Source organism: Gymnogyps californianus, unplaced genomic scaffold (genome assembly GCF_018139145.2).
Source record: "Gymnogyps californianus isolate 813 unplaced genomic scaffold, ASM1813914v2 HiC_scaffold_34, whole genome shotgun sequence".
Lineage (NCBI taxonomy): Eukaryota > Metazoa > Chordata > Aves > Accipitriformes > Cathartidae > Gymnogyps > Gymnogyps californianus.
Genome location: NW_026114224.1, coordinates 1,128,271 through 1,154,271, shown reverse-complemented (window position 1 = coordinate 1,154,271; position 26,001 = coordinate 1,128,271). Strand labels below are relative to the sequence as shown.

General features: G+C 44.5%; 1 protein-coding gene across 4 annotated transcripts in view; it reads left to right on the top strand.

Annotated features, from left to right (window-relative positions):
* The window catches only part of MORC2 (MORC family CW-type zinc finger 2), a 62,793-nt gene that overhangs the window by 4,269 nt on the left and 32,523 nt on the right, over positions 1–26,001 (top strand). For all 4 annotated transcript variants that reach the window (XM_050914276.1, XM_050914275.1, XM_050914274.1 and 1 more), the window contains exons 2-8: positions 2,483–2,536; positions 4,088–4,122; positions 5,107–5,175; positions 21,725–21,815; positions 23,431–23,539; positions 24,850–25,009; positions 25,091–25,202. In XM_050914276.1, coding sequence (XP_050770233.1) covers positions 2,483–2,536; positions 4,088–4,122; positions 5,107–5,175; positions 21,725–21,815; positions 23,431–23,539; positions 24,850–25,009; positions 25,091–25,202 — 630 coding nt within the window. The remainder of the gene's footprint in view (positions 1–2,482; positions 2,537–4,087; positions 4,123–5,106; positions 5,176–21,724; positions 21,816–23,430; positions 23,540–24,849; positions 25,010–25,090; positions 25,203–26,001) is intronic.

Genomic DNA, 26,001 nt, shown 5'->3' with positions numbered 1-26,001 from the left:
TTACTCCAAATGGTTGTTTGTAGAGGTGTTTGAAATTGGTCATGTTCTACAGAGTCGTCTGACTTGACCTTTTGTAACACAAATTTCAATAAATTGGCAGCGTTGGACTTCCCTGTTCTGTTCCTTGCCAAGCCTGCACTCCTGCATGGAACTGTCTCGAATGAACGTTGGAAGTTGTAGGAAGGTCCAAGCCAGTCTGCTTCCGCCAAGATGAGTTGTTGCTGAGACTACAGATTTTGATAACACTTCCCCCCTTCCATGTGTCATTTCATCAGTTGCATGACCAGTAATAGTTGTATTTCAAGTACTGTGACTGATGGAGGTTACTGTTGCCTCTGATGATGCCCGTCGAGCTCGTGCTTAAGTGTTTCCAGGTTACGTGCAAGCTCTGATAGACTCCATTTTGCCAACAGCTTGCCTCGTGTTTTTTAAACTTATGTTGCAAGTAAAATAATCCCAAGGTTTTTTTGGGAGGTGGGGGAAAATTGTCACCAGTTGATAATGGTGGATGTTAAGTGTTTCAGGCACTTTTGACCATAAGGCAAGACCATGGTTTTTGTTAAAGCTGAGTTGATTGAATCAGGCCAAAGCACTTCATGTGACTTTAATTAGATATTGAAAAGATAAGTGTAAGTGTTGAGATTAATATACTGAATAGAAGATATTTATAGTGTATATAAATTTTTGTTAGCGATAAATAGCTGGAGTGGATTTCACTTGCTTGTAGCAAGGTTTCACTTTGCCTGTGTCAGCACAAGAGGTTCCAGTTTTGGTAGATCTTCAAGTTGAGTATGATGTCAGGCTGTGTGGAAATCGTGTTTTCTCTTGCCTCTCTTCTTATCATATACAGCTACGTTTTCAGCTATTTTGTTCCAATATCTTTCTTTGGAAATCCCTATTTGTACCTTATTTGCATGTTTTCCTTAGTTTGAAGTATTCTTTAAATTGTGGAGTAAAAGCTGCTAACGATAGTTACTAGTGCTAAAGCATCCATTTCCTTATGGGTTTTTCCTGACATGGGTTACTTCCTAAATAAACTTCTGGGATATTGATTGATTTGTGGAGCTGAATAGGTGCTCATAAACTTGAGGGATCACTTGAAATCTGCGCTCAGGAAATCCTGCTCCAAGGAAAGAATACCAGGTTTGAGCTTCTGTGGAAGCTTTCTGATTGGGAAGATAGTCTTCAAAATACCATTCCTTTCTGTCTGTTGTCCCTGCGTGGGCAAGTGGGAGCTTGCAGAGATGGAAATCTCCATTCTCGTGGTTCTAGTGATAACTTTGAAAGCTGACGTGTTTTACCTCTGATTGGAGCTGCGTTGATGGGTTAGGTGTCATGACATTGAAGTTCGTTTTGTGATTATTAGTGTTATGGACAGCTATGTATTTTACGTGTGGGAAGTAGCTGTGTATCTGTTCTTCAAAAGCTGAAAATACAAATAAGTATCACTTTATGTTTGATCATGTGTTGGCCTTTTTGTGTAGTAGTGAAAGCAGGTTGTATGTGAAGAGGTTTCATGCAAACTGAAACATGTTGATAAAAACAGTTTCTGAGGACTCAGTCTCTTCATCGAGCATCCTAGAGGAGCAACAAATTCCAGCAACTGTTTCTCAAGGTCTTGTAGCTGCTGTTAATATTGGGGTCGATGTGGCTCATCTACATTTGAAATAGGGAAGGTCACCAAGTTGGGCGTTCAGTGGGGATATTACATTAATGTTGGCAGACAATGTATTGTAATGATTTTATTAGCTCTTTAAGGTTTTCTCACAATGTATCTTCTTTCAAGGTTGAGGCACATAACTAATGGCTTTCAAAAGGGTGCCGCTTATAAAAGGTGGCAGTTAAGAGGCTGGAAACTAAGCATGGCTTTTGAGATTGTGCTGAAGTGGCACCCGGCTAGATGATTTTAGTGTTGCGTTTGGAAGATGGTGTGGCACAGTGGTGGCAGAAGACTGTCTTTCTCTGGATTAGGAGCAGTTGCAGCTATTGGAAGTCTCCCAGGATCTGGAAGCTTCTTCCTGTCAGAAGTAACTTCTGCAAAGTGAATATGTGCATGGGGGATACGAACCTTATGCATAATCCTCATCTGTCCGTGTTTTACATATAGGCAGAGTTTAGTTGCCATGAAGAGAGCTGTCAATGTGGTGAATAATTAAGGATTTATATGAATTCTTTACTAGTTCCTAGGCTGGCTCATTAGGTCAATAATTTTCTCTGTTGTGTCTGTTTACCATGCAATATTTTTTAGACCATAGTGAGCAGCAGTTTGTTGAATCAGACTCTCCACGGGGCAGCCTGTCTGCTGCGTGTCTGCCTCTGGTAGACAGTAAAATGCACATTTCTAGTCTGCTGTCAGTGGCAGATGTTAGTATTGTAGACATACAATTGGATTAGTTTAAAATGTGGTTGAGATTCTTGTTTATTTAAAGGTCTCTCTTTTTAAGTGTCAGTGTAACCCTGCTGATTCTGTGTTTCATTGCAGAACTACCCATGAGTTCTTGTTTGGTGCCCTTGCTGAACTTGTAGATAATGCCAGGTATGTACCTGAGACTGCCTAATTCCCAAGGTAAATTCAGTTAAGATTTAATTAGCCTGTCTATTTGTTGATCTTGAGCAATTTTCACTTCTAGTAGACTTTACGAAAAATACAAAATAGAAGACTTTGCCGTAATTTAGTATGAATACTTCCCTTGGTCCTCTTATACCACCACATCTACCCCCTAAAAAAAAAAAAAAGTATTATTCCTGAAAAGGTAAGTTTGAATGAATCATAGAACAACTCAGATTGGAAGGGAAATTGTTAGAGGACACAAGATAGATTGAAGCAAAAAATAAGTCTGCTTTTTTGTTTAAAGAAATCGGTAAAAGGATAATTACTGGAGCTGGGACTCTTAAGATACTTAGATGATCCTTGACTCTTAGTGTCAAGCATGGTGATAGGATGAAAATGGAATCAGAAACAGGACGCTGAAAAATAGAGCAAGAACAGTTAGAGCAATTGTGACACTTCAGAGGAGACTTGGTATTTGGAAATCGCAGATTTTAGGCCACATTTCTGATGTTTGCATTCAGGAATCCAGGGTACAGCTGCATCCCAAGCCTTGCATGCTTATCTCTTGAGCTTCACAAAATATTCTGATGTGGCATTATGGAAATATTTTGAGATCATTTTCTATCAAGCGTGAATTGTCACACTATGCAGTTCGTAATGTAAGGAGCTGAAACTGGAAGATTTCTGTGTAGGAAAAATTCTGTGTAGGGAATCAGCTGTGTGTGTGTGCACACTGTTGCTGTTTTCACTTTTGCTACAACATAGTTAAATGTAGCGTCTTTGAGATTAATGGGTGGTTTTCTCTTCAACCTCTTGGTTTCTCCTCTGGCAAAAGAGAGGTTGGCCTTCTGGGGAGGAGGTAGCTATACTTGACTGGAGATACAAAGACAAGACAGTGACTGGCGTTTGGGAAGTGGGGTTTTATTAGAGCACTACAACTGCACTCTCCTGATTAGCAAACCAAGGGTATGTGATGGTCTATGTGGAAAAAAATAAAAATTGTTTTTGAGAAGGGGGCAGTAGTGCTGTATATGCTGCTTTTTCAAATACAGAGGAGGATGCATGGTGTATGAAGGGCTTTACTTAAATGATCTTGTAATGACAGAGTTTCCTATGACAACCTTGAATGTATTTGGATGGAGTTTTATGTGGAGTTCCTGAACTTCTCATAGGCAGCTTGACAGAAAAAATGTAGGTATTGTTTGTTTCATACAGGAGGGAGCTTAGACGTGTGTGCTTATTTGATCCCCTCCCTCTCCCCCCTCCCCCCAATATGACTTTTGTTAAAAAGCCAGCGATACTCACTGTAAGTAGGTTTGGTTGTGTGGCACCAATGTCTTGTGCTGGAGTTTGGGTTCAAGTAGGCAAAACGTAGAACAATGCGTCTTTTAATTTGTCTGTTAGTGCTGACTGTGGGGCCTTTATGGACTTTGATCTGTGCAGCCAGTTCATTTTGGAAACTATTGCATGTGCCTGGATTTTAGCTTCATTTCTCTTTGACATTTGAATACTGATTGTGATTTTATTGCTTTGTAGAGATGCAGATGCCACGAGAATAGACATTTATACTGGTAAGTTACTCCTGCTGCTTCCTTGCGCATCAACAGTTAAGTCAGTAGTTAACTTGGATTTAGGCTGCAAATGTGTGTTGTACCTGGTAGAATAAGAGTGAGGGTGTTTATGCCCAATACTGTGTTCAGTTTTGGGTCCCTCATTACAAGAACAACATTGAGGTGCTGGAGTGCGTCCAAAGAAGAGCAACGAAGTTGGTGAAGGGTCTGGAGAACAAGTCTTATGAGGAGCAGCTGAGGGAACTGGGGGTGTTTAGTCTGGAGAAAAGGAGGCTCAGGGGAGACCTTATCGCTCTCTGCAACTACAACCAAAGGAGGTTGTAGTGAGGTGGGTGTCAATCTCTTTTCCAAAGTAACAAGCAATAGGACAAGAGGAAACGACCTCAAGTTGCACCAGGGGAAGTTTAGATTGGATATCAGGAAGAATTTCATCACTGAAAGGGTTGTCAGAGCATTGGAACAGGCTGCCCAGGGAAGTGGTTGAGTCACCATCCCTGTAGGTATTTAAAAGACGTATAGACATGGTGTTTAGGGACATGGTTTAGTGTTGGACTTGGCAGTGTTAGGTTTATGGTTGGACTCGATGATCTTAAGGGTCTTTTCCAACCTAAATAATTCTATGATTCTACTGTTTGTCCTGTGTCCTAGTGCCTGTCGTCTTTCAAAAAGTAGTACCTTTACAAATAACTCGGGCAAGCACTTAGATCAGCCTTCAGCTGAGGTCAGGTAAAGTGAGTAGCTGTTTATACTGGACGCTTAAGAAACCTGCTTTTACAATATACTCTTGTAGCATATATTTACATACAGTTTAAAGTGCAGGAGAAGTTCTTAGTCATTCTGTAACAAAAATCTGGTGCTCTTTCTTAGCATATTGGGGTTGTGAAAGTCCTGTTTGTTATGTTACTTCTGTTGTGAACATTGATTCCGTTTTATGGAACTTTTAACTTTTGCTTGTGGGAGTAGTGAATAACTCTTCTCTTGTAGAGCAACGGGAAGACCTACGAGGTGGATTCATGCTGTGTTTTTTGGATGATGGAACGGGAATGGATTCAAGTAAGTGACAGGAAGTTACACTTGCATTTTCAAGCTCAGGTTTCATGTTATGGCTTAAGCTGAATTAACAGCTTGGTTCTGTTGAAAGGGGCATGTTCCATGCCTGGATACATGTTCCTGCCTCTGCACTGGCTCTTTCGCACTGTATCATATGTCAAACTATTCACCTCTTCAGTTGCAGAAAACTAATCTGGCCAAAAGAAAATTGTTCTGCTGCATTATAGAGTTGAGTCAGCCTGGCCTGTGATTTTCCAGCACGCCAAAGATGGCCTTGGGGCTGGAGAGAGAATAGTGTAGCCAGAAAAGGGAACAAGCACAAGCTTTGATGGGCATAAGCCTTTTCCCCATTAGAGGCTGCCAAGCAGTTAGTGTATCTCAGCTCTAATAAGAAAGTGTACCATGGCAGAAATTGAAAGCTTAGCTTTGAAAGCATTTTGCCATTGTTTCATCATTGGCATTGTGATTGAGATCAATACTTGGCAATATAAAATCTTAGGAGTGTGAGAAGAGTGTAACAAATGTACTTCTGCCTCGTTGTAAGAATTGATGTAAATCTGTGTTGCATCTAGCAGGAGAAAAGCCTTCTTGCTTTGCTTTAGCATCAGTGAACAGCACTGTCAACCCACACCACCTTCTTTGTATCTTGAAGACGGGTAAATCCTCCTGTGAGGAGCTCTATACTGCGAAGAAAAGTTGGGCTAAATTGGAAGGTTTTGGAAAAGGCGGAGGAGATGGGTAAATAAGCATCAACTAACATTTTTGTTCTGATCCCTCAATACTTTAAGATCCTCTTGTGATATTGTCGTGGTTCAACCCCAGCTGGCAACTAAGCACCACACAGCTGCTCGCTCACTCCCACCACCCAGTGGCATGGGGGAGAGAATTGGAAGGGTAAAAGCGAGAAAACTTGTGTGTTGAGACAAAGACAGTTTAATAGGGAAAGCAAAAGCTGTGTGCGCAAGCAAAGCAAAATAAGGAATTCATTCACTACTTCCCATCGGCAGGCAGGTGTTCAGCCGTCTCGAGGAAAGCTGGGCTTCATCACGCATAACAGTTACTTGGGAAGACAAATGCCATCACTCTGAATGTCCCCCCTTCCTTCTTCTTCCGCCCAGCTTTTATTGCTGAGCATGATGTCATATGGTATGGAATATCCCTTGGGTCAGTTGGGGTCAGCCGTCCCAGCCTTGTCCCCTCCCAACTCCTTGTGCACCCCCAGCCTACTCGCTGGTGGGGCGGTGTGAGGAGCAGAAGAGGCCTTGACACTGTGTGAGCACTGCTCAGCAGTAACTAAAACATCAGTGTGTTATCAACACTTTTCATCACAAATCCAAAACATAGCCCCATACCAGCTACTATGAAGAAATTTAACTCTATCCCAGCCAAAACCAGTACATTCTCCACCCCTTATTCCATACCATTTACATCATGCTCAGGTCACACATTATCCAATACATCCTCAGTAACACCACCCCACCACCCCCCATCGTTTGATATATACACAGATACCATTCCCTTAGTCTATGGACCACCCCTGTGAAATGTCCGTAAAATGTCCATAAATGTCCACAAAATGTCCATTGAGTTCATTTAGTCCATGACTTTGGGCTCCATCTGTAATGGTGATCACTCAGGACGGGAGAGGTGGTGTGTTGCATGGTGTTATTGGGCACCAAAGCCCAGGTCAGGTCACTGCTGCAGTTGCACTGCTTCTTGTGAGGCTTATCCTCCATTGGTTCAGGTGGTTCCTGCTATAGTAATTCCTATAGCATGTAACTCAAATCATGGGTTACAACACTTTAAAGGTATTTCCATTACAGTCTCCACCCCTGGTCCCTTTGGACCAGACCATTGGGTTTAACGTTGCAATGAACTCCTCCCGTTGCCCCCGTTCCGGCTTGGACTTATCCACAGACCGCAGTCCCTTAGGGTTGTACCTGCCTCAAGTGGAGCCGTATCTATGCGCCACAGTCTCTTCAGGGGTATACCTGCTGCGGCATAGACTTACCCACAGCCACAGCTGCTTTGAGGTGCACCTGTTCCAGCATGGCTTTACCCACAGCCACAGTCCCTTCATGGGTGTACCTGCTCTGTCGTGGGCTTATCCATGGCCACATGCTTCGAGGTGTTCCAGCATGACCTCATGCACAGCCACTGATGCTTCAAGGTGTGCCTGCTGCAGCATGGACTTATCCACAGTCACAGATGCTTCAAGGTGTACCTTCTTCAGCATGGACTTATCCTTTGGCCACAATCCCTTCAGAGGTATACCTGCTGTGGCACAGACATAACCACGGCCACAGATGCTTTGAGATATACCTGCTCTGGCGTGGACTTATCCATGGCCACAGATGCTTCAGGGCGTCCTGCTCCCATGTGGACTCATCCACAGGTCACAGTCCCTTCGGCTCGAGTTCGCACTGGAGTTCCAACCTGTCCAGTACAGCAGCACAGAAACAGCAGCGATGGCCTGGCCATCTGCCAGCCCAGGTGCATGGCCGTTGCTGTTATCAAAATGTTCCCAGGCACAGCAGAGTCAGATGATAAGCAGCAGCAGCAGCAAAAGCAAAAGGCAGCCACTAACAAGCACTAGACTCTAATATACAATAAGACAAGCACAGGAGCCTGCCAATTGATATCTAAACAGCAATAACAGGTATAAATTCTGTCTAGCACATTCCGATCAAATCTGTCATAATCTTGAACCCTTTGAGCCCCACGTTGGGCACCAAAAAGGAGTCGTGGTTTAAACCCAGCCGGCAACTAAGCACCACACAGCCGCTCACTCATTCCCCCAGCCCAGTGGGATGGGGGAGAGAATTGGAAGGGTAAAAGTGAGAAAACTTGCGGGTTGAGATAAAAGGCAGTTTAATAGGGAAAGCAAAAGCTGCGTGCACAAGCAAAGCAGAAGTAAGGAATTCATTCACCACTTCCCATCGGCAGGCAGGTGTTCAGCCATCTCCAGGAAAGCAGGGCTCCATCATGTATAACGGTTACTTGGGATAATGTCCTGGGTTCAGCTGGGATAGGGTTAATTTTCACAAGAAGCTGGGAGGGGGCACAGCCAGGACAGCTGACCTGAACTAGCCAAGGGGGTATTTGATACCTTATGAGGCCGTGCTCACTATGTAACTGGGGGAGCTGGCTGGGGGAAGGAGGGATCGCGGCTCGGGAACGGGCTGGGCGTCAGGTTCCAGGTGGTGAGCAATTGCATTGTGCATCACTCACTTCGTATACTCTTCTATTACTATTATTGTTATTATTATTTCTTCTCTGCTTGTGTTGTCCTATTAAATTGTCCTTATCTCAACCCATGAGTTTTTACCTTTTTCTTCCAATTCTCCTCCCCATCCCACCTGGGGGGGGGGGGCGAGCAGTGAGCGAGCAGCCATGTGGTGCTTAGTTGATGTCTGGGCCTAAACCATGACAGTCCTTTTTGGTACCCAACGTGGGGCACGAAGGGTTGAGATAACAACAGATCTGACCAGAGCACGTTAAAACAAAGTTGTTATATGTTTTTTTTATGTTAGTTAAATAGTCACTGGTCACAATGTTGGTTTACTTGTTCACATGATGGTGTTATGTAAAATCTTATGTGCGCTATGTATTCCCTGCGGTGATGTTTATCGCCTCTGGGAGAGGGATCAGGACTATCATTTTGCTGTACTGGGTAATGTTGACTTACGATATGATTACATCACTGGTCATGAGGTTAAGCTGGTATTTGTATGCGGCATTGTTGTCATGCCTGTACCTCAGGCGCCTTCTCTCAGAATTTATTAGTAATTGCACCCAATCAATGGGGAAGACGGTGGGATACTTTCTCCCGCTCTTTCACCTCCCCTTTCTCCTTTAGGCTAATTACAGCAGCTTTTGTGAATTTTTAATATCCTTAGGATGTTCAAGCCAGCATGCTCTTATTGCTGTGTCTCCTGAATGTGTTTCAGGTCTTGTTTAGGATTACAAAAAAGTTTTTTAAGACCACCACCCAGAGATCTGCCCCAAGGCTGGTTAGTCACGGGTGGCATGGCATGTGGGAGAATATGGGCAGGTATCTAGAGAACTTCTCACCTCCAGCAGTTTGGAACTTCACTCCTGAACAACTACAGGACCCTGATGAAATGATAGAATATTTGAAAGGAAGATGCTGTGGCTATTCCAAAGAGGCACAACTTGCTGTACTGTGCTGGGCCCTGGCCTGTATCTGCCAAACACTGCTCGATATGCAGAACCTTCAGGGGGAAGGGAGGGAAAACAGACCGACAGACACTGCGGCTACTCCAGCCCTCGTGACAAGCACTGCAGCTACCCCAAGCCCAGCGACAGGCACTGTGGCTACTCAAACCCCGGCGACAGGCACTGCAGCTGAACCAGAGAACCAACCTGTGCTGGTATTGGTCATCTGTATACAGAAGAAGAAATACACAAAAAAATCAGTTCACTTAGTGAGGGATGAAGGTGAACAAGGGTCATCACGAGAACAGGAGGAAGAGACAGAACCAGAGGTAATCACTTGATCCCTGTCCCTGAGTAAGCTGCGAGATACGCAAAAGGATTTCAGCCGCCATCCAGGCGAGCACATTGTTACCTGGCTGCTCCAATGCTGGGATAACAGGATAGCTAGGAATTAGAGGGTAGGGAAGCCAAGCAGCTGGGTTCCCTGTCTAGGGAAGGGGGCATTGACAAGGTGATTGGAAAACAGACACAAGCCCTCAGCCTCTGGAGGCGTCTTCTGTCAGGCGTGAAGGAAAGGTACCCCTTCAGAGAAGATGTTACATGTCACCCAGGCAAGTGGACCACCATGGAGAGAGGTATCCAGTACCTGAGGCAATTAGCCGTGCGGGAGATGGTTTATAATGATCCAGATAACGAGCAGTTACTCACAGATCCAGATGAAGTCCAGTGCACACAACCCACGTGGTGGAAGTTTCTACAAAGTGCACCACTGTCGTATGCCAACTCATTAGCAGTACTGTCCTGGAAAGAAGGCGAGGGACAAATGGTGGATGAAGTGGCTGGCCAGCTCCGGCAATATGAAGGAAGTCTCTCTTCCTCCCTACAGGCCTGCGTCTCGGCTGTGGAGAAACTGCCAGACATGCTAGCTGAGAAACTGTCCCCAGAGTTCTAGCAATTTGAGGATAAGTTCTGCCCCCCACCTGTATGGGCCTGTATCTCAGCTACTAGGAGTAAGCATTCCTCTGCTCAAGAGAGAGAACATAGAAGGTACACACCACGGGGTACCCTGTGGTTTTACCTGCGTGACCATGGAGAAGACATGAGGGAGTGGGATGGAAAACGTACCTCGACCCTAGAGGCACGGGTACGTGAGTTGCAAGGAAAAACAATCACAAAAGGGAATTCTTCCTGGAAAAATGCCACTCCAGTTTCCAGTGGGCAGTTCCCCAGACAGAGCAGAAGGACTGATCTCACTTCTGACCCTCTCAAAGGGACTTCTGATTCATGTTTACCAAAAGCAGAGTAACAAATACTCTGACCAGGATTAGAGGGGCCCTGCCTCCAGCCAGGTGGAGGAAAGGGACAACCGGGTTTATTGGACTGTGTGAATTCGATGGCCTGGCACGTCAGACCCACAGGAGTATAAGGCTCTAGTGGACACCAGTGCAGAATGTACCCCAATGCCATCAGGCTATAAAGGGGCAGAACCCATCTGCGTTTCTGGCGGAACAGGGGGATCTCAACAGCTAACTGTATTGGAGGCTGAACTAAAGCCTAACTGGGAATGAGTGGCAAAAACACCCCATTGTGACTGGCCCAGAGGCCCCATGCATCCTTGGCATAGACTATCTCAGGAGAGGGTATTTCAAGGCCCCAAGAGGGTACCGGTGGGCCTTTGGTATAGCTGCCCTGGAGACGGAGGAAATTGAACAGCTGTCCACCTTGCCTGGTCTCCCAAAGTACCCTTTGGTTGTGGGGTTGCTGAGGGTTGAAGAACAACAGGTGCCAATCACTACCACAACGGTGCACCGGCGGCAATATTGCACCAACCAAGACTCCCTGATTCCCATCCATACGCTGATTCGTTGACTGGAGAGCCAAGGAGTGATCAGCAGGACTCGCTCACCCTTTGACAGCCCCATATGGCCAGTGCGAAAGTCTAATGGAGAGTGGAGACTAGCAGTAGACTGTCGTCGTCTGAATGAAGTCACACCACCGCTGAGTGCTGCTGTGCCAGACATGCTAGAACTTCAATACGAACTGGAGTCAAAGGCAGCCAAGTGGTACGCCACAATTGATATCGCTAATGCATTTTTCTGAATCCCTTTGGCAGCAGAGTGCCGGCCACAGTTTGCTTTCACTTGGAGGGGCGTCCAGTATACCTGGAATTGACTGCCCCAGGCGTGGAAACACAGCCCCACCATTTGCCATGGACTGATCCAGACTGCAGTGGAACAGGGTGAAGCTCCAGAACACCTACAGTACATTGATGACATCATCATATGGGGCAACACTGCAGAAGAAGTTTTTGAGGAAGGGAAGAAAATAATCCAAATCCTTCTGAAAGCCGGTTTTGCCATAAAACAAAGTAAGGTGAAGGGACCCACACAGGAGATTCAGTTTTTAGGAATAAAATGGCAAGACAGGCATGGTCAGATCCCAATGGATGTGATCAACAAAAGATGAGCTATGTCTCCACCGACTAGTAAACAGGAAACACAAGCTTTCTTAGGCGTTGTGGGTTTTTGGAGGTTGCATATTCCAAATTACCGCCTGATTGTAAGCCCCCTCTATCAAGTGACTTGGAAGAAGAACGATTTTAAATGGGGCCCTGAGCAACAACAAGCCTTGGAACAAATTAAATGGGAGATTTTTCATGCAGCAGCCCTCGGGCCAGTCCGGGCAGGACCAGATGTTAAAAATGTGCTCTATGCTGCAGCCGGGGAGAATGGCCCTACCTGGAGCCTCTGGCAGAAAGCACCAGGGGAGACCCGAGGTCGACCCTAGGGTTTTGGAGTCGGGGATATTGAGGATCCGAGGCCCGGTATACTCCAAGTGAACAGGAGATATTGGCAGCATAGGAAGGAGTTCGAGCTGCCTCGGAAGTGCTTGGTACTGAAACACAGCTCTTATTAGCACCCTGACTGCGGTGCTGGGCTGGATGTTCAAAAGGAAGGTCCCCTCTACACATCATGCAACTGATGCTACATGGAGTAAGTGGGTCACACTGATCACACAACAGACTCGAACAGGAAACCCCAGTTGCCCGGAAATTTTGGAAGAAAACTGGCCAGAAGGCAAAGATTTTGGAATATTGCCAGAGGAGGAGGTGACGTGTGCTGAAGAGGCCCCACTGTATAATGAACTGCCAGAAAATGAGAGGCAATATGCCTGTTCACTGATGGGTTCTGTCGCATTGTAGGAAAACATTGAAGGTGGAAGGCAGCTGTATGGAGTCCTGTGCGACAAGTTGCAGAAAGTGCTGAAGGAGAAGGTGAATCAAGTCAGTTTGCAGAGGTGAAAGCCATCCAGCTGGCTTTAGACATGGCTGATCGAGGAAAATGGCCAGTGCTCTGTCTCTGCACTGACGCATGGATGGTGGCAAATGCTCTGTGGGGGTGGGTGCAGCAATGGAAGCGGAGTAACTGGCAACGCAGAGGCAAACCCATGTGGGCTGCTGCATTGTGGCAAGATATTGCTGCCCAGCTAGAGAACCTGGTTGTAAAAGTACGTCACATAGATGCCCACATACCTAGGAGCAGGGCCACTGAAGAACATCAAAACAACCAGCAGGTGGATCAGCCTGCTAAGATTGAAGTGCCTCAGGTGGATCTGGACTGGCAACACAAGGGTGAATTATTTATGGCTTGATGGGCCCATGACACCTCAGGCCATCAAGGAAGAGATGCAACATATAGATGGGCTCGTGATCGAGGGGTGGACCTGACCATGGACACTATCGCACACAGGTTATCCATGAATGTGAAACGTGCTACAATCAAGCAAGGCAAGCAGTTAAAGCCCCTGTGGTATGGAGGACGATGGCTGAAATATAAATATGGGGAGGCCTGGCAGATTGATTATATCACACTCCCACAAACCTGACCAGGCAAGTGCCATGTGCTTACAATGGTGGAAGCAACCACTGGATGACTGGAAACATATCCCGTGCCGCATGCCACTGCCCGGAATGCTATCCTGGGCCTTGAAAAGCAAGTCTTGTGGCAACACGGCACCACAGAAAGAATTGAGTCAGACAACGGGACTCATGTCCAAAACAACCTCACAGACACCTGGGCCAAAGACGTGGTATTGAGTGGGTATATCACATCCCCTATCATGCACCAGCCTCTGGGAAAATCGAGCGATACAATGGATTGTTAAAGACTACGTTGAGAGCAAAGGGTGATGGGACCTTCAAACATTGGGATACACATTTAGCAAAAGCTACCTGGTTAGTCAACACTAGAGGATCTACCTATTGAGCTGGCCCTGCCAATCAAAGCTTCCACATACTGTAGAAGCAGATAAAGTCGCTGCAGTGCACACGAAGAATATGTTAGGGAAGACAGTCTGGGTTAGTCCTGCCTCGGGCAAATGCAAACCCATCCGCGGGATTGCTTTTGCTCAAGGACCTGGGTGCACTTGGTGGGTGATGCAGAAGGATGGGGAAGTTCAATGTGTACCTCAAGGGGATTTGATTTTGTGTGAAAATAGCCAATGAATTAAATTGTATGATGTTAATTGCTAAATAACCCTGCTTCTATATGTCATCGCTAGTACAGTTGCTATATGCCATATCAATGGTATTACAGTAAGAATCAGCCAAATCACTGAAGGATGGACTTCGATGAAACTGAGCAAAGTGCAGCGGTGATGGAACTTGAACTGGCTTCAGCAACTGGCACCCAGCAACTTACTCAAGATAGACATCTTCAACCCACAGACCGTGGGCACGAGCCGCACCAAATACACCAGCCGCGAGCTCCAGATGCAAAATGCAACAATCCAACACCACACACCATTTCTCCTGCCCTGAAAGACTGTTGAGACAGATGGAGCCCCAAAGTCATGGATTAAATGAATTCAACAGACATGTTAGAGGGATGGCCCATAGACTAAGGGAATGATATCTGTGTATATGTATATCTCTCTCTCTAAGACAGGAAAAGTGGTAAATAATTGGAAAGTATAGGATCTGGGCATGACGTAGATGGTATAGAATAAGGGTAGATAATGTCCTGGATTCTGCTGGGATAGAGTTAATTTTCACAAGAAGCTGGGAGGGGGCACAGCCAGGACAGCTGACCTGAACTAGTCAGGGGGATAGTCAATACCATACGACGTCATGCTCAGTATGTAACTGGGGGAGCTGGCTCGGGGAAGGAGGGATCACAGCTCGGGAACGGGCTGGGCATCGGGTTCCGTGTGGTGAGCAATTGCATTGTGTATCGCTCACTTCATATATTCTTTTATTATTATTATTTCTTCTCTGCTTGTGTTGTCCTATTAAACTGTCCTTATCTCAACCCACGAGTTTTTACCCGTTTCTTCCAATTCTCCTCCCCATCCCACCCGGGGGGTGGTAGGAGTGAGTGAGAGGCAGTGTGGTGCTTAGTTGATGTCTAGGCCCAAACCATGACAGAAGACAAATGCCATCACTCTGAATGTCCCCCCTTCCTTCTTCTTCCGCCCAGCTTTTATTGCTGAGCATGACATCATATGGTATGGAATATCCCTTTGGTCAGTTGGGGTCAGCTGTCCCAGCCCTGTCCCCTCCTAACTCCTTGTGCACCCCCAGCCTACTTGTTGTAGGGGCAATGTGAGGAGCAGAAAAGGCGTTGATGCTGTGTAAGCACTGCTCAGCAGTAACTAAAACATCAGTGTGTTATCAACACTTTTCATCACAAATCCAAAACATAGCCCCATACCAGCTACTATGAAGAAATTTAACTCTATTGCAGCCAAAACCAGTAAAGATATGAACTGTTTAGTTCTGTTTATTAATGCCTATAAAAATACATTAACATCTTTGATACGCAGATTTGTGACCTGCATGAAGGAATTTAGTTTGAACTCTAGATACCTTCTGTGTATCCTCTGGAATACAATTAAGGATGCTAAACAGGTATTCTGAGAGTACTTTCTGTCACCAATGGAATTGAAGGAAGCAATTAAGCCCCATCCATAAAACAAGTTCAGAGACTTAGCTGTGGCCTTCTCACAAGCCTTTGGATCAGGGAGAAGAAATACAACCTTTTCTGCATGTCTTGGAAACTACACGTTTGTCTCTGGGTTGAGAGTGGAAGGTGACAAAGGTCTGTTCTAATGCCACAGAGTCTAATAGCAGCTTTTACACTGTTGTTGCTCCTGTATTGCTGATTTTGTGACAAAGTGGGATTTAAGTATTGGCTAAGTATTAAGTTGCTTCTTTTGACTAATCTGTCTGCTAAATCCTTAAGGATTTTATCCTGTCTTTGGTAGTCTGAGGTACTCTGTAAAGGAGATTGGCAGGTACTGTGGGTTGTTGTGGTATTTCACAGCATTATATGTCATATACACCAAATACCATATAATTTATGTCCTTTGACTGTCTTGATGCTTTCATCAAAGTGTGGTTCATTCTGTGTCTGAAAAAATTTTTTTTTCATTTTTTATTTTAAATAGGCTGTGAAGTTATCTTTGCCCCTTTCAGGGACGTTGCTTTTCAGAATGTAAAATTAGTATGCAACTTTGTTTAGCGCTTTCAAAAAAGCTCTTCTTAATTTTCAGTAGTCTGAGACATATTGTTTTCATGCAGAGTCTAGCTCTAGTGGTCACATCTTCATGGCTTCAATGCTGGATGGTCATAGTAAGCTTGGTATGCATTTGAAAGTCACTTGACCAAGGGCAGCCAGGTAGAAACTCCGTTTGCTGCACTGCTTGCCTGTCAACGTGGGCAAAAGTGGCTGGGGAGAGTCTGTTATTCTAACTCCCTACTTGGGCCTCTCTCTGTTTCTGTCCCTGGCTATAGGGGTCTGAGTTTTAATTTCTCATAATGCAGGATCTACCAGTTTTAAAGACATCTTGAAGATCTCTTATCTGAAAGCTGATTTTAGGAGGTGTCAGCAGAAAACCTTTTATTGGGCTTTTGTCCCTTCTTAGTTTGAAAATAGCATCAACATCCACACAGACCTTCAACAGAAATCATAGCGCTTGGGAGTGGTTTATTTTTCCACATTATAATTTTAATTAAGGATTATTTTTATTGTACATAAAGCTGATGTGTTAAAAAGAATAACTACGTGACTTGCTGTAGTGCTGTTGGAGCCCACACTAGCATGTAATATTCCTGAGTACACTGAAAGGACAGCTTAAAAGGCTGGATGAGTCTTGTCTGGGAGGATGAGTAAATGAACCCAGGTATCTCTGGGTGCTGTCACACAGAGGGAAGAGCTGAATGGCTGAAATGAATCGTTCCATTAACGTGTTCTCTGTGTTATTCAGTCCTGTTGGTGTTCAGTCTCTTTGGTCTTCTTCTGTGTTAGACAGTTGTAGATTTGTCTGGCAAGCTGTGAAAACAGAGAAGGGTATAGCAAGGCAATAGGCCAAATTTGAGTGCTCTGTCTGATAGCTCCTGATTGTCAAGCCAAATGGCAGCTCCTCAACTAAAATTAGTGGAAGGTGTAAGTGATTAGCATTTCTAAAAACTAGGTGTGTTTGTCAAGTGACTCCTACTACAATTGCATTTAGAACTTGCTGCATTGGCTCTCAATGATCACACTGGATTGTGTGGTCTGAAGATCAAAATACGTTTGTACTCAAGCCGCAAACATCTTATGCTGTAGAGTCATAAGTTATCAAAAGATCTGAGGATTCAGTGATGCCACAGTACAGATCTTTTCTAAAAAAGCATCGCGTCCCACAGGGAGACATTAGGATAATAGTACTGGTCCAAAAGGTTGGCTTTTTCATAAGGGACTAAATAGGAGTCAATTAGAAAACCAAACAATAGATCTCATGCAGCACATCTTAGGTCAGGATTTCCCATATTGCCAGTGACATCGCTACTGAGGATACTTGGGCTTGAGAATTTTACCTACTGCTTGGGTTCTGAAGGTGCTGCATGAATTGAATGAATCAAAATGTAGGTTGAATGATTCAATGAATCAACTTGTAGGTTGAAAGACTATAACAAGTAATTTAGGGAGTGTTTTGTAATTGTATTCTTAAAGGATTGAAGAAAATAAGTCTTTAACTTGCATTTTAGAATCATAGAACTGTAGAACAGCCCAGGTTGGAAGGGACCTCAAAGATCATCTGGTCCAACCTTTTGTGGGAAAGGGAGCCTAGATGAGATGATTTAGCACCCTGTCCTGTCAGGTCTGGAAGACCTTCAGTGATGGGGACTCCACCACATCCCTGGAGAGGTTGTTCCAGTGATTGATTGTTCTCACTCTAAAAAATTTCTTTCTTATATTGAGATGAAACCTCTCCCAGTGCAAGTTGTACCTGGTGCCCTTTGTCTTTTCCACGTGGCTCCTTGTGAAGAGAGAGCCTTCATCCTCTTTGTAGCTGCCCTTTAAGTACTGGAATACTGTGATGAGATTCCCCCTGAGCCCTCTCTTCTCCAGGAAGAAGAGACCTAGCTCCTTTAGTCTTTTCTCATAGGGCAGGTTCTCCAGCCCTTTGATCATCTTCTCCTTTGGACCCTGTCCAGTCTGTCTGCGTCTGTCTTGAATTGAGGAGACCAGAACTGGACACAGTACTCCAGGTGCGGCCTGACAAGCACTGAGTACAGTGGGATGATCACATCTCTGTCTCTGTAGTAATGCCCCTGTGGATGCAGCCCAGGATCTCATTTGCCTTCATTGCTGCAGTGGCGCACTGTTCAGCTTGTTATCCACCAGCACCCCCAGGTCCCTTTCAGCAAGGCTGCTCCCCAGCCACACAGATCCCAGCCTGTACTGGGCTCTTTGGTTATTTCATCCCAAGTGCAGGACCTTGCACTTCCCTTGAACTTCATACAGTTCTTGCTTGCCCACTCCTCAAACCTGTCCAGGTCTCTCTCTAAGATGGCTCTCCCTTCTGGTGTGTCCAGCTCACCACCGTCAGCAAACCTGGTGAGGGTGCTTTCAATTCCATCATCCAGATCCCTTATGAAGATGTTGAACAGTGTGGGGCACAGCATCGATCCCTGGGGGACCCCACTTGTGACAGGCTGCCAGCCGGAGTAAAAACCATTGATGGATCACCCTCTGAGCGCGACCTGTGAGCCAGTTCCCTACTCATCTTGCATACCACCTATCCAGTCTGTGTCTTGCCGGTTTGTCCAGGAGAAGGCTGTGGGAAACAGTGCCCAACCCTTTGCTCATGCCCAGCTAAACAACATCCTCTGCTCTCCCCATGTGGACAGAAAGTGCTGCCTTGTAGAAGGTGACCAGGTCAGTCAGGCGTGACTTGCCTGTGGTAAATCCGTGCTGGCTTATCCCAATCACCTGCTTCATTTGGCTTGTAATACTTTTCAAGAGGATTCGTTCCATTGCTTTCCCAGGGATTGAAGTAAATATATCATTTCCTGCTCCTTTAAATTGTATTTTTGAAGTTTGGAAGCTCAAAAGAGCTTTTGTTTTACTGGATGCAGTTAATTAAGTACTAATGTCTTGGTTACTTTATTAGATCTTGTATTTTTAAAGTACTGTTTATCCAAGGCTCACAATGGTGAGGAACAATGTTTAAATGTAACTGGGATTCTAGCACTTACTTTAAAGTGTGTGTACACGCTTTTGTATGTAGGCAGTGACACTCAGGGGACCACTCTCACGGGAGTGGTCTACATATTTCTCAGGGGAAAATGTCTCTAACTTTGTAGCACATTGATGTTTCCTCTCAAGTTAACAAATTTTTGAAATAAATCGCAGTAACCTATATCAAACTGATTTGTCAACTGCTGGCTGTGTTCAGCCATTTTCCTCAGGTGGCTGATTGTCTTGTGTTTGTTACGGTGATGAAAGACCTCAGAGCTTCTCCCGTGTTCCCCTGTCCCAGGGAAAGCTTGACTGGAAGTAATCTTGGTTTAGGCTGATTTCCCCCAGGTAGTAAATTAGATACTTTGGCTCTGGGATATTTTTTGAGGATGCTGTTGAGTCCACTGCAAGTACTCTACCTAATGCGAATATAGCAGATGAATTTATGGAGAAGGCAGAAAGGATAATTTTCTTTGTGCAGATCGGGACCTTCTTTAGTGTATTCTCAACTGGAGAACTTGGAAATACGATAGGACTCTCCTCAAAGGGTGAAGCCAGGTCTGACTTCAGAGGCTGCCTTATGACCCATAGCGGGGGAGTGGGGAGGTGTGCCTTGTGACCCATAGCAGGGGAGCGGGGAGGTATGGCTTGTGACCCATAGCAGGGGAGCAGGCAGCTGCCCGCAGGGATGTTGGCGGTGCATTGTGTGTCAGCCAGCATGTGTGCTGTAACAGCCTGTCTGTCATTCAGGAGGATGCTCTGTTGCTGTCCTAGAGGACGAACAGTCAGGAACTAAACAGCTCTGTCCCCCAGTTCTTCATCCCAGGTGTCTGATGTTTCTTATTAGGAAACTTTATCTGTGCCTTTGATTCCTTTTCTTGCGCTCTGAAGATCAATCTGTCATCTTGAGCGAATTCCTTTGGATTGTTTTTTCTCTCGTCCGTTTGGCATAGATCACATCACCCCCCTTTCTGTTGCCAGGGAGTTTGTTTTTTTTAAATTCAGTAACTCTGAGACACGACAAAACGAAAACAGTGTGACAAAAATAGCCTTAAGTGAAACTCCCTCCAGAGCCTTAACTCAAAAAAGCTGGAAAAAAATTCGTTTGTACCTTGATTCTTGGGAGGAGGTAAAGTTTAAATCTCTCCCAAAGACAGCAAGCCTGGAGCAGAGAGAGATGCTCCCTCACTCCTGAGTAGTCCCCTCTGCTCGGCATCATCTTCGTCCCTCTGCCCAGAAAGAAGACTCTTTATAGGGTGGTTTTGGACATCCAGCATTGAGTGATAAACCATATGGTCACCTTCTCTGAGAGAGGAAATGCTTTGGACAATTACTCTTTACCCATTTTAGGCTTCTCAAAGTTATCTTAAAAATAGTTGTTGATACAACTTTTTGTATAGCAAAAGGGTTCCAGTAGCCTTCTCTTCTTAGAATATCCCCTGTCCCCTTCTCTGACCAGGCTTTAAAAATAACACAGTAATAGTAATAATAGTAATAATGCCATCATCATCATCATCAATATCCTTACCCAGATCTCAAATACAAGACAATCTAACGTTTTCTTTGTTTGGCTAGAAAATACTATAGTAGGCTGAAGGAAAGGAAGAGGTACTCTCATCCAGTCAAAAGTTGGTTTTGACATAGTTGTGGACCTCCGTTATAAACATACTGAATTGAGGCAGCAAGATGCTTGCACGGTTGTTCTCCTGTATTTTCACCTTGTAATTTGTGGCTTTAAATCTGAATGTCATTTCAATGGGAAATGGCATTCTGACATCCAGCTCAGTGATTTCGTGTTAGACCAATGGTGTTAGTACTAAACATCTTACTGTAAAAACTCACTGTCAGTACTAGGGAACCTGGGTAAGTCTCCTGTGTGCTTAAATCCAGCTTGTCGACGGACTCAGCCTCCACGTAGCTGGCTGATGGGGTGAGCGATGTCCTGTGCTCCCTCACAGCTTGTGTGTGCATTTGAGGGCTGTAATTGTTGTCAGCCTTCCTGTTAAGGTACTTCGTGTTCCTTGTCTCTGGAATTGCATTTAATTTCTCCCAGTAAACTCTGTGGTGAAATGATTGCTGTCTCTTGGGGGAAGGGAGAGGAATTGTTCTGTCCTATGGATGATGTTAAAAGGCTTTATTCCTTGAACAATAGAAAGGCTTGAACTAAAAATGACAGACCCTCTCAGCTGTAAAGCCATCACGTCCTTTCATTTTGTCCTGTTCTAATAAAATACTCCGTTAATTACTGCGGTACTTGCTAGTACTGCCTTTTCACCCACAGCTGTCCTGCTGTCAGTAGTCCAGCAATCTGCTGCTAAAATTAGCTTTTGTGTTACTAGTGCATTAATTAATCATAGTGTTCAGTTCAACACCACGAAGAAAAAGTAATGTTTATCCCGAATTCAAGACCTTTTTTATAGTACTGACTTCTGCTCTAGTGCCAGTGGTTTCGAGTACATGTACATGCAGTACAGCAGAGCTGCAGTGCCCCAGGGTATGTTTTGGTTTATGAGCATGTTGATAATTGTGGTGGACACAACAGATCATCTTGTGGACATTTTTTTGTAAAAAGAAATGTCTTCGTGCAGTTTAGACAGGGCACTGGGCTAGTCTGAAACTTAAAACTCTTTTTGTCAGCATAATGGCATCTGTACAAAGCTTTTGATAATGTAAATGCCATTGAGCAATGTGTATCTTACAGGGCTGTATGGTGGAGCTTCAGGATGAGACTTTAGCTTGGGCTTCGGGCCTCTTCCATGCTATAGTTTTTCTGTGCTACTTGCAGTGGTGATTAAGTTTATCTAAAAATATGTGTGTGTGTCTGTATATTAAAATAAACTTTTTTTGTTCCCTGTCTCTTACTCCAGATGAAGCTGCCAGTGTTATTCAGTTTGGTAAATCAGCCAAGCGATCACCCGAGTCAACTCAAATTGGGCAGTATGGGAACGGCTTGAAATCGTAGGTATAACAAAAGCCAGCCTCCTGAGATTATGGAGGTTAGAGTTGAGATAGTAAATATGTTTTTTGCTTGGAGGTGTGTATCTTTTTTCCCAGAAAAAAAAAAAGCGGATGAAATCTAAATAAAGATACCATGGTTTGATAGACTGGAGCTCTATGAACATCTGCTGTAGTTCTTCAGTGGCAGAGAAGTCTGTCCAAAGCTGATGACAGTGTTTTGCCATTATGTTTGCATGATGCAGAGCACAGAGATCAGAGCTGGGGAAAAAATATGAAAGAGCAGGAAACAAAACCTTGATATGCCCGTGGCAGACAGATAGTAAAATTGGAGCAAAATAGTGCTACAGTAAAATTGGAGCAAAATAGTGCTACAGCCTCTCACTAGGAAAGTTGTCGGGTGCAAGTGAGATGGATTTAAACCTTTTCTTTTTTCCTTAAATCAAACGAATGGAGAAGAAGGGGAATGATGGAAGGAATGAGAGGAGGAGTGGGATTAAGTGGCAGAGGAACAGAGGCGGGAAGGAACTTACTGGTTGGAGGGGATTTGCTAGGCATGAGAAAGGTGTTTGCTGTGGTGCACTGATGTCTTTGGGAAAGTTAGAGGACTTTTATGGCTTACTCTGATCGGCTGTTCTGCTTTATGCTGTTCCACGTGGCTTGATTATTTATATGCATCCTACTGGGGAAATCTGTGGGACTCTATTATCTGGGGGGAAAGGAAAAAAGGGGATGTAAGGGATCTTGAGATACTATTGATCCAGCTGCAGTGCAGGACAGATCCCAGATCCTGCCTGTGCAATTCCAGGACAAATCTCTGTCCTGTTCTTAACCTTGAGCAAGAGGCATACTATATTACAGCTGAGGAATGCAGACTGAAGCCCAAACACGTGAAAGGTGGGCTTTGGTATCGCATTAAGCCAATCTAAATTAGAGAACTGAACTGACAGAACACTAATCCTTCTTTTGATGCAATGTTAGCTTTTCTCTGTTACGGTTTTTTGGACGAGTTGGGTAATGGGGTAAAAGAGAAGATGGGGAAGGCACTATTGGGGATAGGAGCGTGGGGAGGAAGATGGGACTGTCCCTTTTTCTGACAACTAGCTGCTAAATTGCATTAGCTGAAGTGTCAGTGAGTCTTCTGAGTTAGACATTAAGAAATAAATTGTCTCCCAGAAACTTGTCTGCTGCTGTTCATTCTGTGTACAGCGAAATGAAGTGTGCATTCGCTTTCTCACTTACATTTCTGCTTATACATTTGAAAGTTATTGTCACATCTCACCTTGATCATCTTTTTTGGATTTTAAAAAATGATTTTTTTTTTTTTAAACTTTCTACATAGTATGAGCCTGGAAAGCCATGCTGTACTTCTGCACCTTTTAATTGCGACTAGTGTTAAACGTTTTGAAACATTATGCAAATGTCCAGATTGAGATGCTTTTGAAAGGAATGAGGTGTTTAGAGAGAAATGGTAGTTGCTGTTTAAGCCCTTCTTCTGCCTTACCTGGTTTTGGCATCTCATAATTGAACATAATGGGAAGAAAACTCAGTAACATGATCTGCTTTCTACAAAGTGGTGTGCATCAGGTGTAACATGCAGCCTGAAATCTGTCTCCAGGGGTTCCATGCGTATTGGGAAGGATTTTATCCTGTTCACAAAGAAAGACAACACTATGACTTGCCTCCTCTTGTCACGGACGTTCCATGAGGAAGAAGGCATCGATGAGGTTTGCATGTACTTTGTTGTAATGAACTAATATGGTGAATGCTATCTCATCTGAACTTCCCCAGCTCTCACAGGAGAAGAGTCTGTGTCGGTGTTGGTTGCCACTCTGCTTGGATCACTGTATGGTTTTCTCTTGGTGATACACTTCTAGGGGTTCTGCAAAGTCATCAAAGATTTTGTCTTTTTTGTTTTAATTCTGTTTGAGAGGTCTCTCTAAATTGCAGCAAGTTTGAAGGGCTTGTTTCAGTCACTTGAAGGTGCTTATGCTGAGTTCAGGACATGCCCAGACTTCTTGCATTTTCCTTTTCCCACAAAATTTGAGTTTGAGATGTATTTAAATTTCTTGCTCTGATTTGATTTTTTTGTAGAGAATTAAAGGTGTGATTGAAGTTGCTACCCACAGGTCATAAACTCCAGACATGTCTCTTCTTTTGGATCTTTTTTTTTTTTATAAAAAATCAGCGTGGTTCTTCGTATTGAAAACTTGTATATCTTAATAGATAATTCAGGCATTGTTGTTCTGTATCCAGACTCTTAACATGGAAGTATTTTTGTGCTCAAGCACAAGTATTTTCCAGGCAAGGCTGGTAATGAAAAGTTCTGTATTTACACTGGGATAGTATCTAAGAGAGCATTTTCCATTGTGATAGTGGAGGGAGCTCTACAAAGAAGTTGTTGAGGGAGCAATGCTTGCTAGTGGCCAGCTGATGGCTGAAGCAAGTTGGGAACAGTGATGTAGTTCCCACAGCGGCTCTGGAGCCAGAAATTTTGGTTGACCTCAATTCTAAAGTGAAGATGGGATTCGCTGTCCTTGATAGGCAGCTGCAGTCTATAATTCTGTGTTTTTGTTCTAAACGACAGAAAACACCAATAACCTTGCTAGAATCCTATAAAAATAATAAAGAGTGAGATCAGGATAAATATGAGTGAAGGATATTTGAGTTCAAGAGAGAAGTTAAGCACAGAGTTTGACATTTTTAAAGAAGCAAAGTTTGGGTGGCTTTTTAGTATTATGAAAGTTGTTACAAGAGGAGGGGAAGAAATACATTGAGTGTGTGAGTAGCCAGTACCATACAGATTACTTGGGAATGGTTCAGTCTAAGACTAGATGTTGTAGGTAGGCAACTCAGAGGCTGGCAAAGAGAGGTCCTCGAGCATTTGACAGATGTGCAAACCACTGAAAAGCTAGGAAGAACTCTTGCAGTGACTTAGGGGGCTGTCGGAAGGAGTAAGTCGCTCGGCTGTGATCCGCAGAAGGGGCTGACTGGAGTGGGTGAGCCTGAGTCGCTCTTGGTATGATGCGATTTGCAGGTCATCGTTCCCCTGCCCACCTGGAATGCACGAAGCCGGGAGCCTGTGACTGACAACATGGAGAAATTTGCTATTGAGACGGAGCTAATTTACAAGTATTCCCCTTTCAAATCAGAACAGGAAGTGATGGAGCAGTTTAATAAGATCCGTGGTGAGAAAGGTACATATGGACGGTGCTGGTCACGGGCAAGATATTTGGGGTTTGGCTGGGATTCACCTGATCAACTTGTTGCTTGCTCAGGCACCCTGGTGATCATCTTTAACCTCAAACTAATGGATAATGGAGAGCCAGAGCTGGATGTGACTTCTGACCCTCGAGACATTCAGATGGCAGAAACACCCCCAGAGGGAACGTAAGTGTGACGGGTGTTACAGGCCCTTGGGCTCTGATCAAATTATGTGTAGGGTTTGGCTATATACTGTGTGCACGTGTTTTTTAAAAGCTTCTCTTTCTATGGTGAATTGGAGAATTTAGAAGATCTTTAGTTTATTCTTTAGCGGTTTGGAGTTCATGTGTGTAAACGGCCCGCAGGCGTTACGGTTGTGTGTTTGGTGTGAATGCCTGTATTCGCTTGTCTCAGCTTAGTCAAAGCAGCAAACTCAATGCCCTTCTTTGGGTACCTTAAAACAAAGGAGCCCTAAGCTATAGGTTTAATTTTCTACACTCATCAAAGATGTTTTCGTCAGAATGACAGCTGGTTGTGAGTCTGTGCTGCTCTCAAACTGATGTTCAGTTTTGTGATTAAATGAACACTGGCAGAATGTGAGGCACTGCGCAGGTCAGCCTCCACGGGCGAATGGTACGGGTGGGTGCAGGTAGGGCGTATTACCACGTCTTTCTGGGAGCAGCGGCAGCTCCTGGATTTCCCTGCAGAGGAGGTAGAAGGATGTGCTCAGAGGGCAGCTGGAGGAGCAGAGGGCCCTGTTCAGGGAGAGCTGAGTGTTTGCTGAGCTGTTCACTTGTAGCCTGAAAAGGAAAAACAGAGCTGAACTGAGCCAAATGCTTGATTAAATCCCAGAGCTCCATTGGCACACCTGGCAAGCTTTAGCTTTTTTATGAGATTACATGCTTCTTCCCTGAAGTGCTTGAATTTCCCATAGAAATACAGTTTCAAACACTGTGCACCTGGCTATTTCTGTATGCATTAGCTT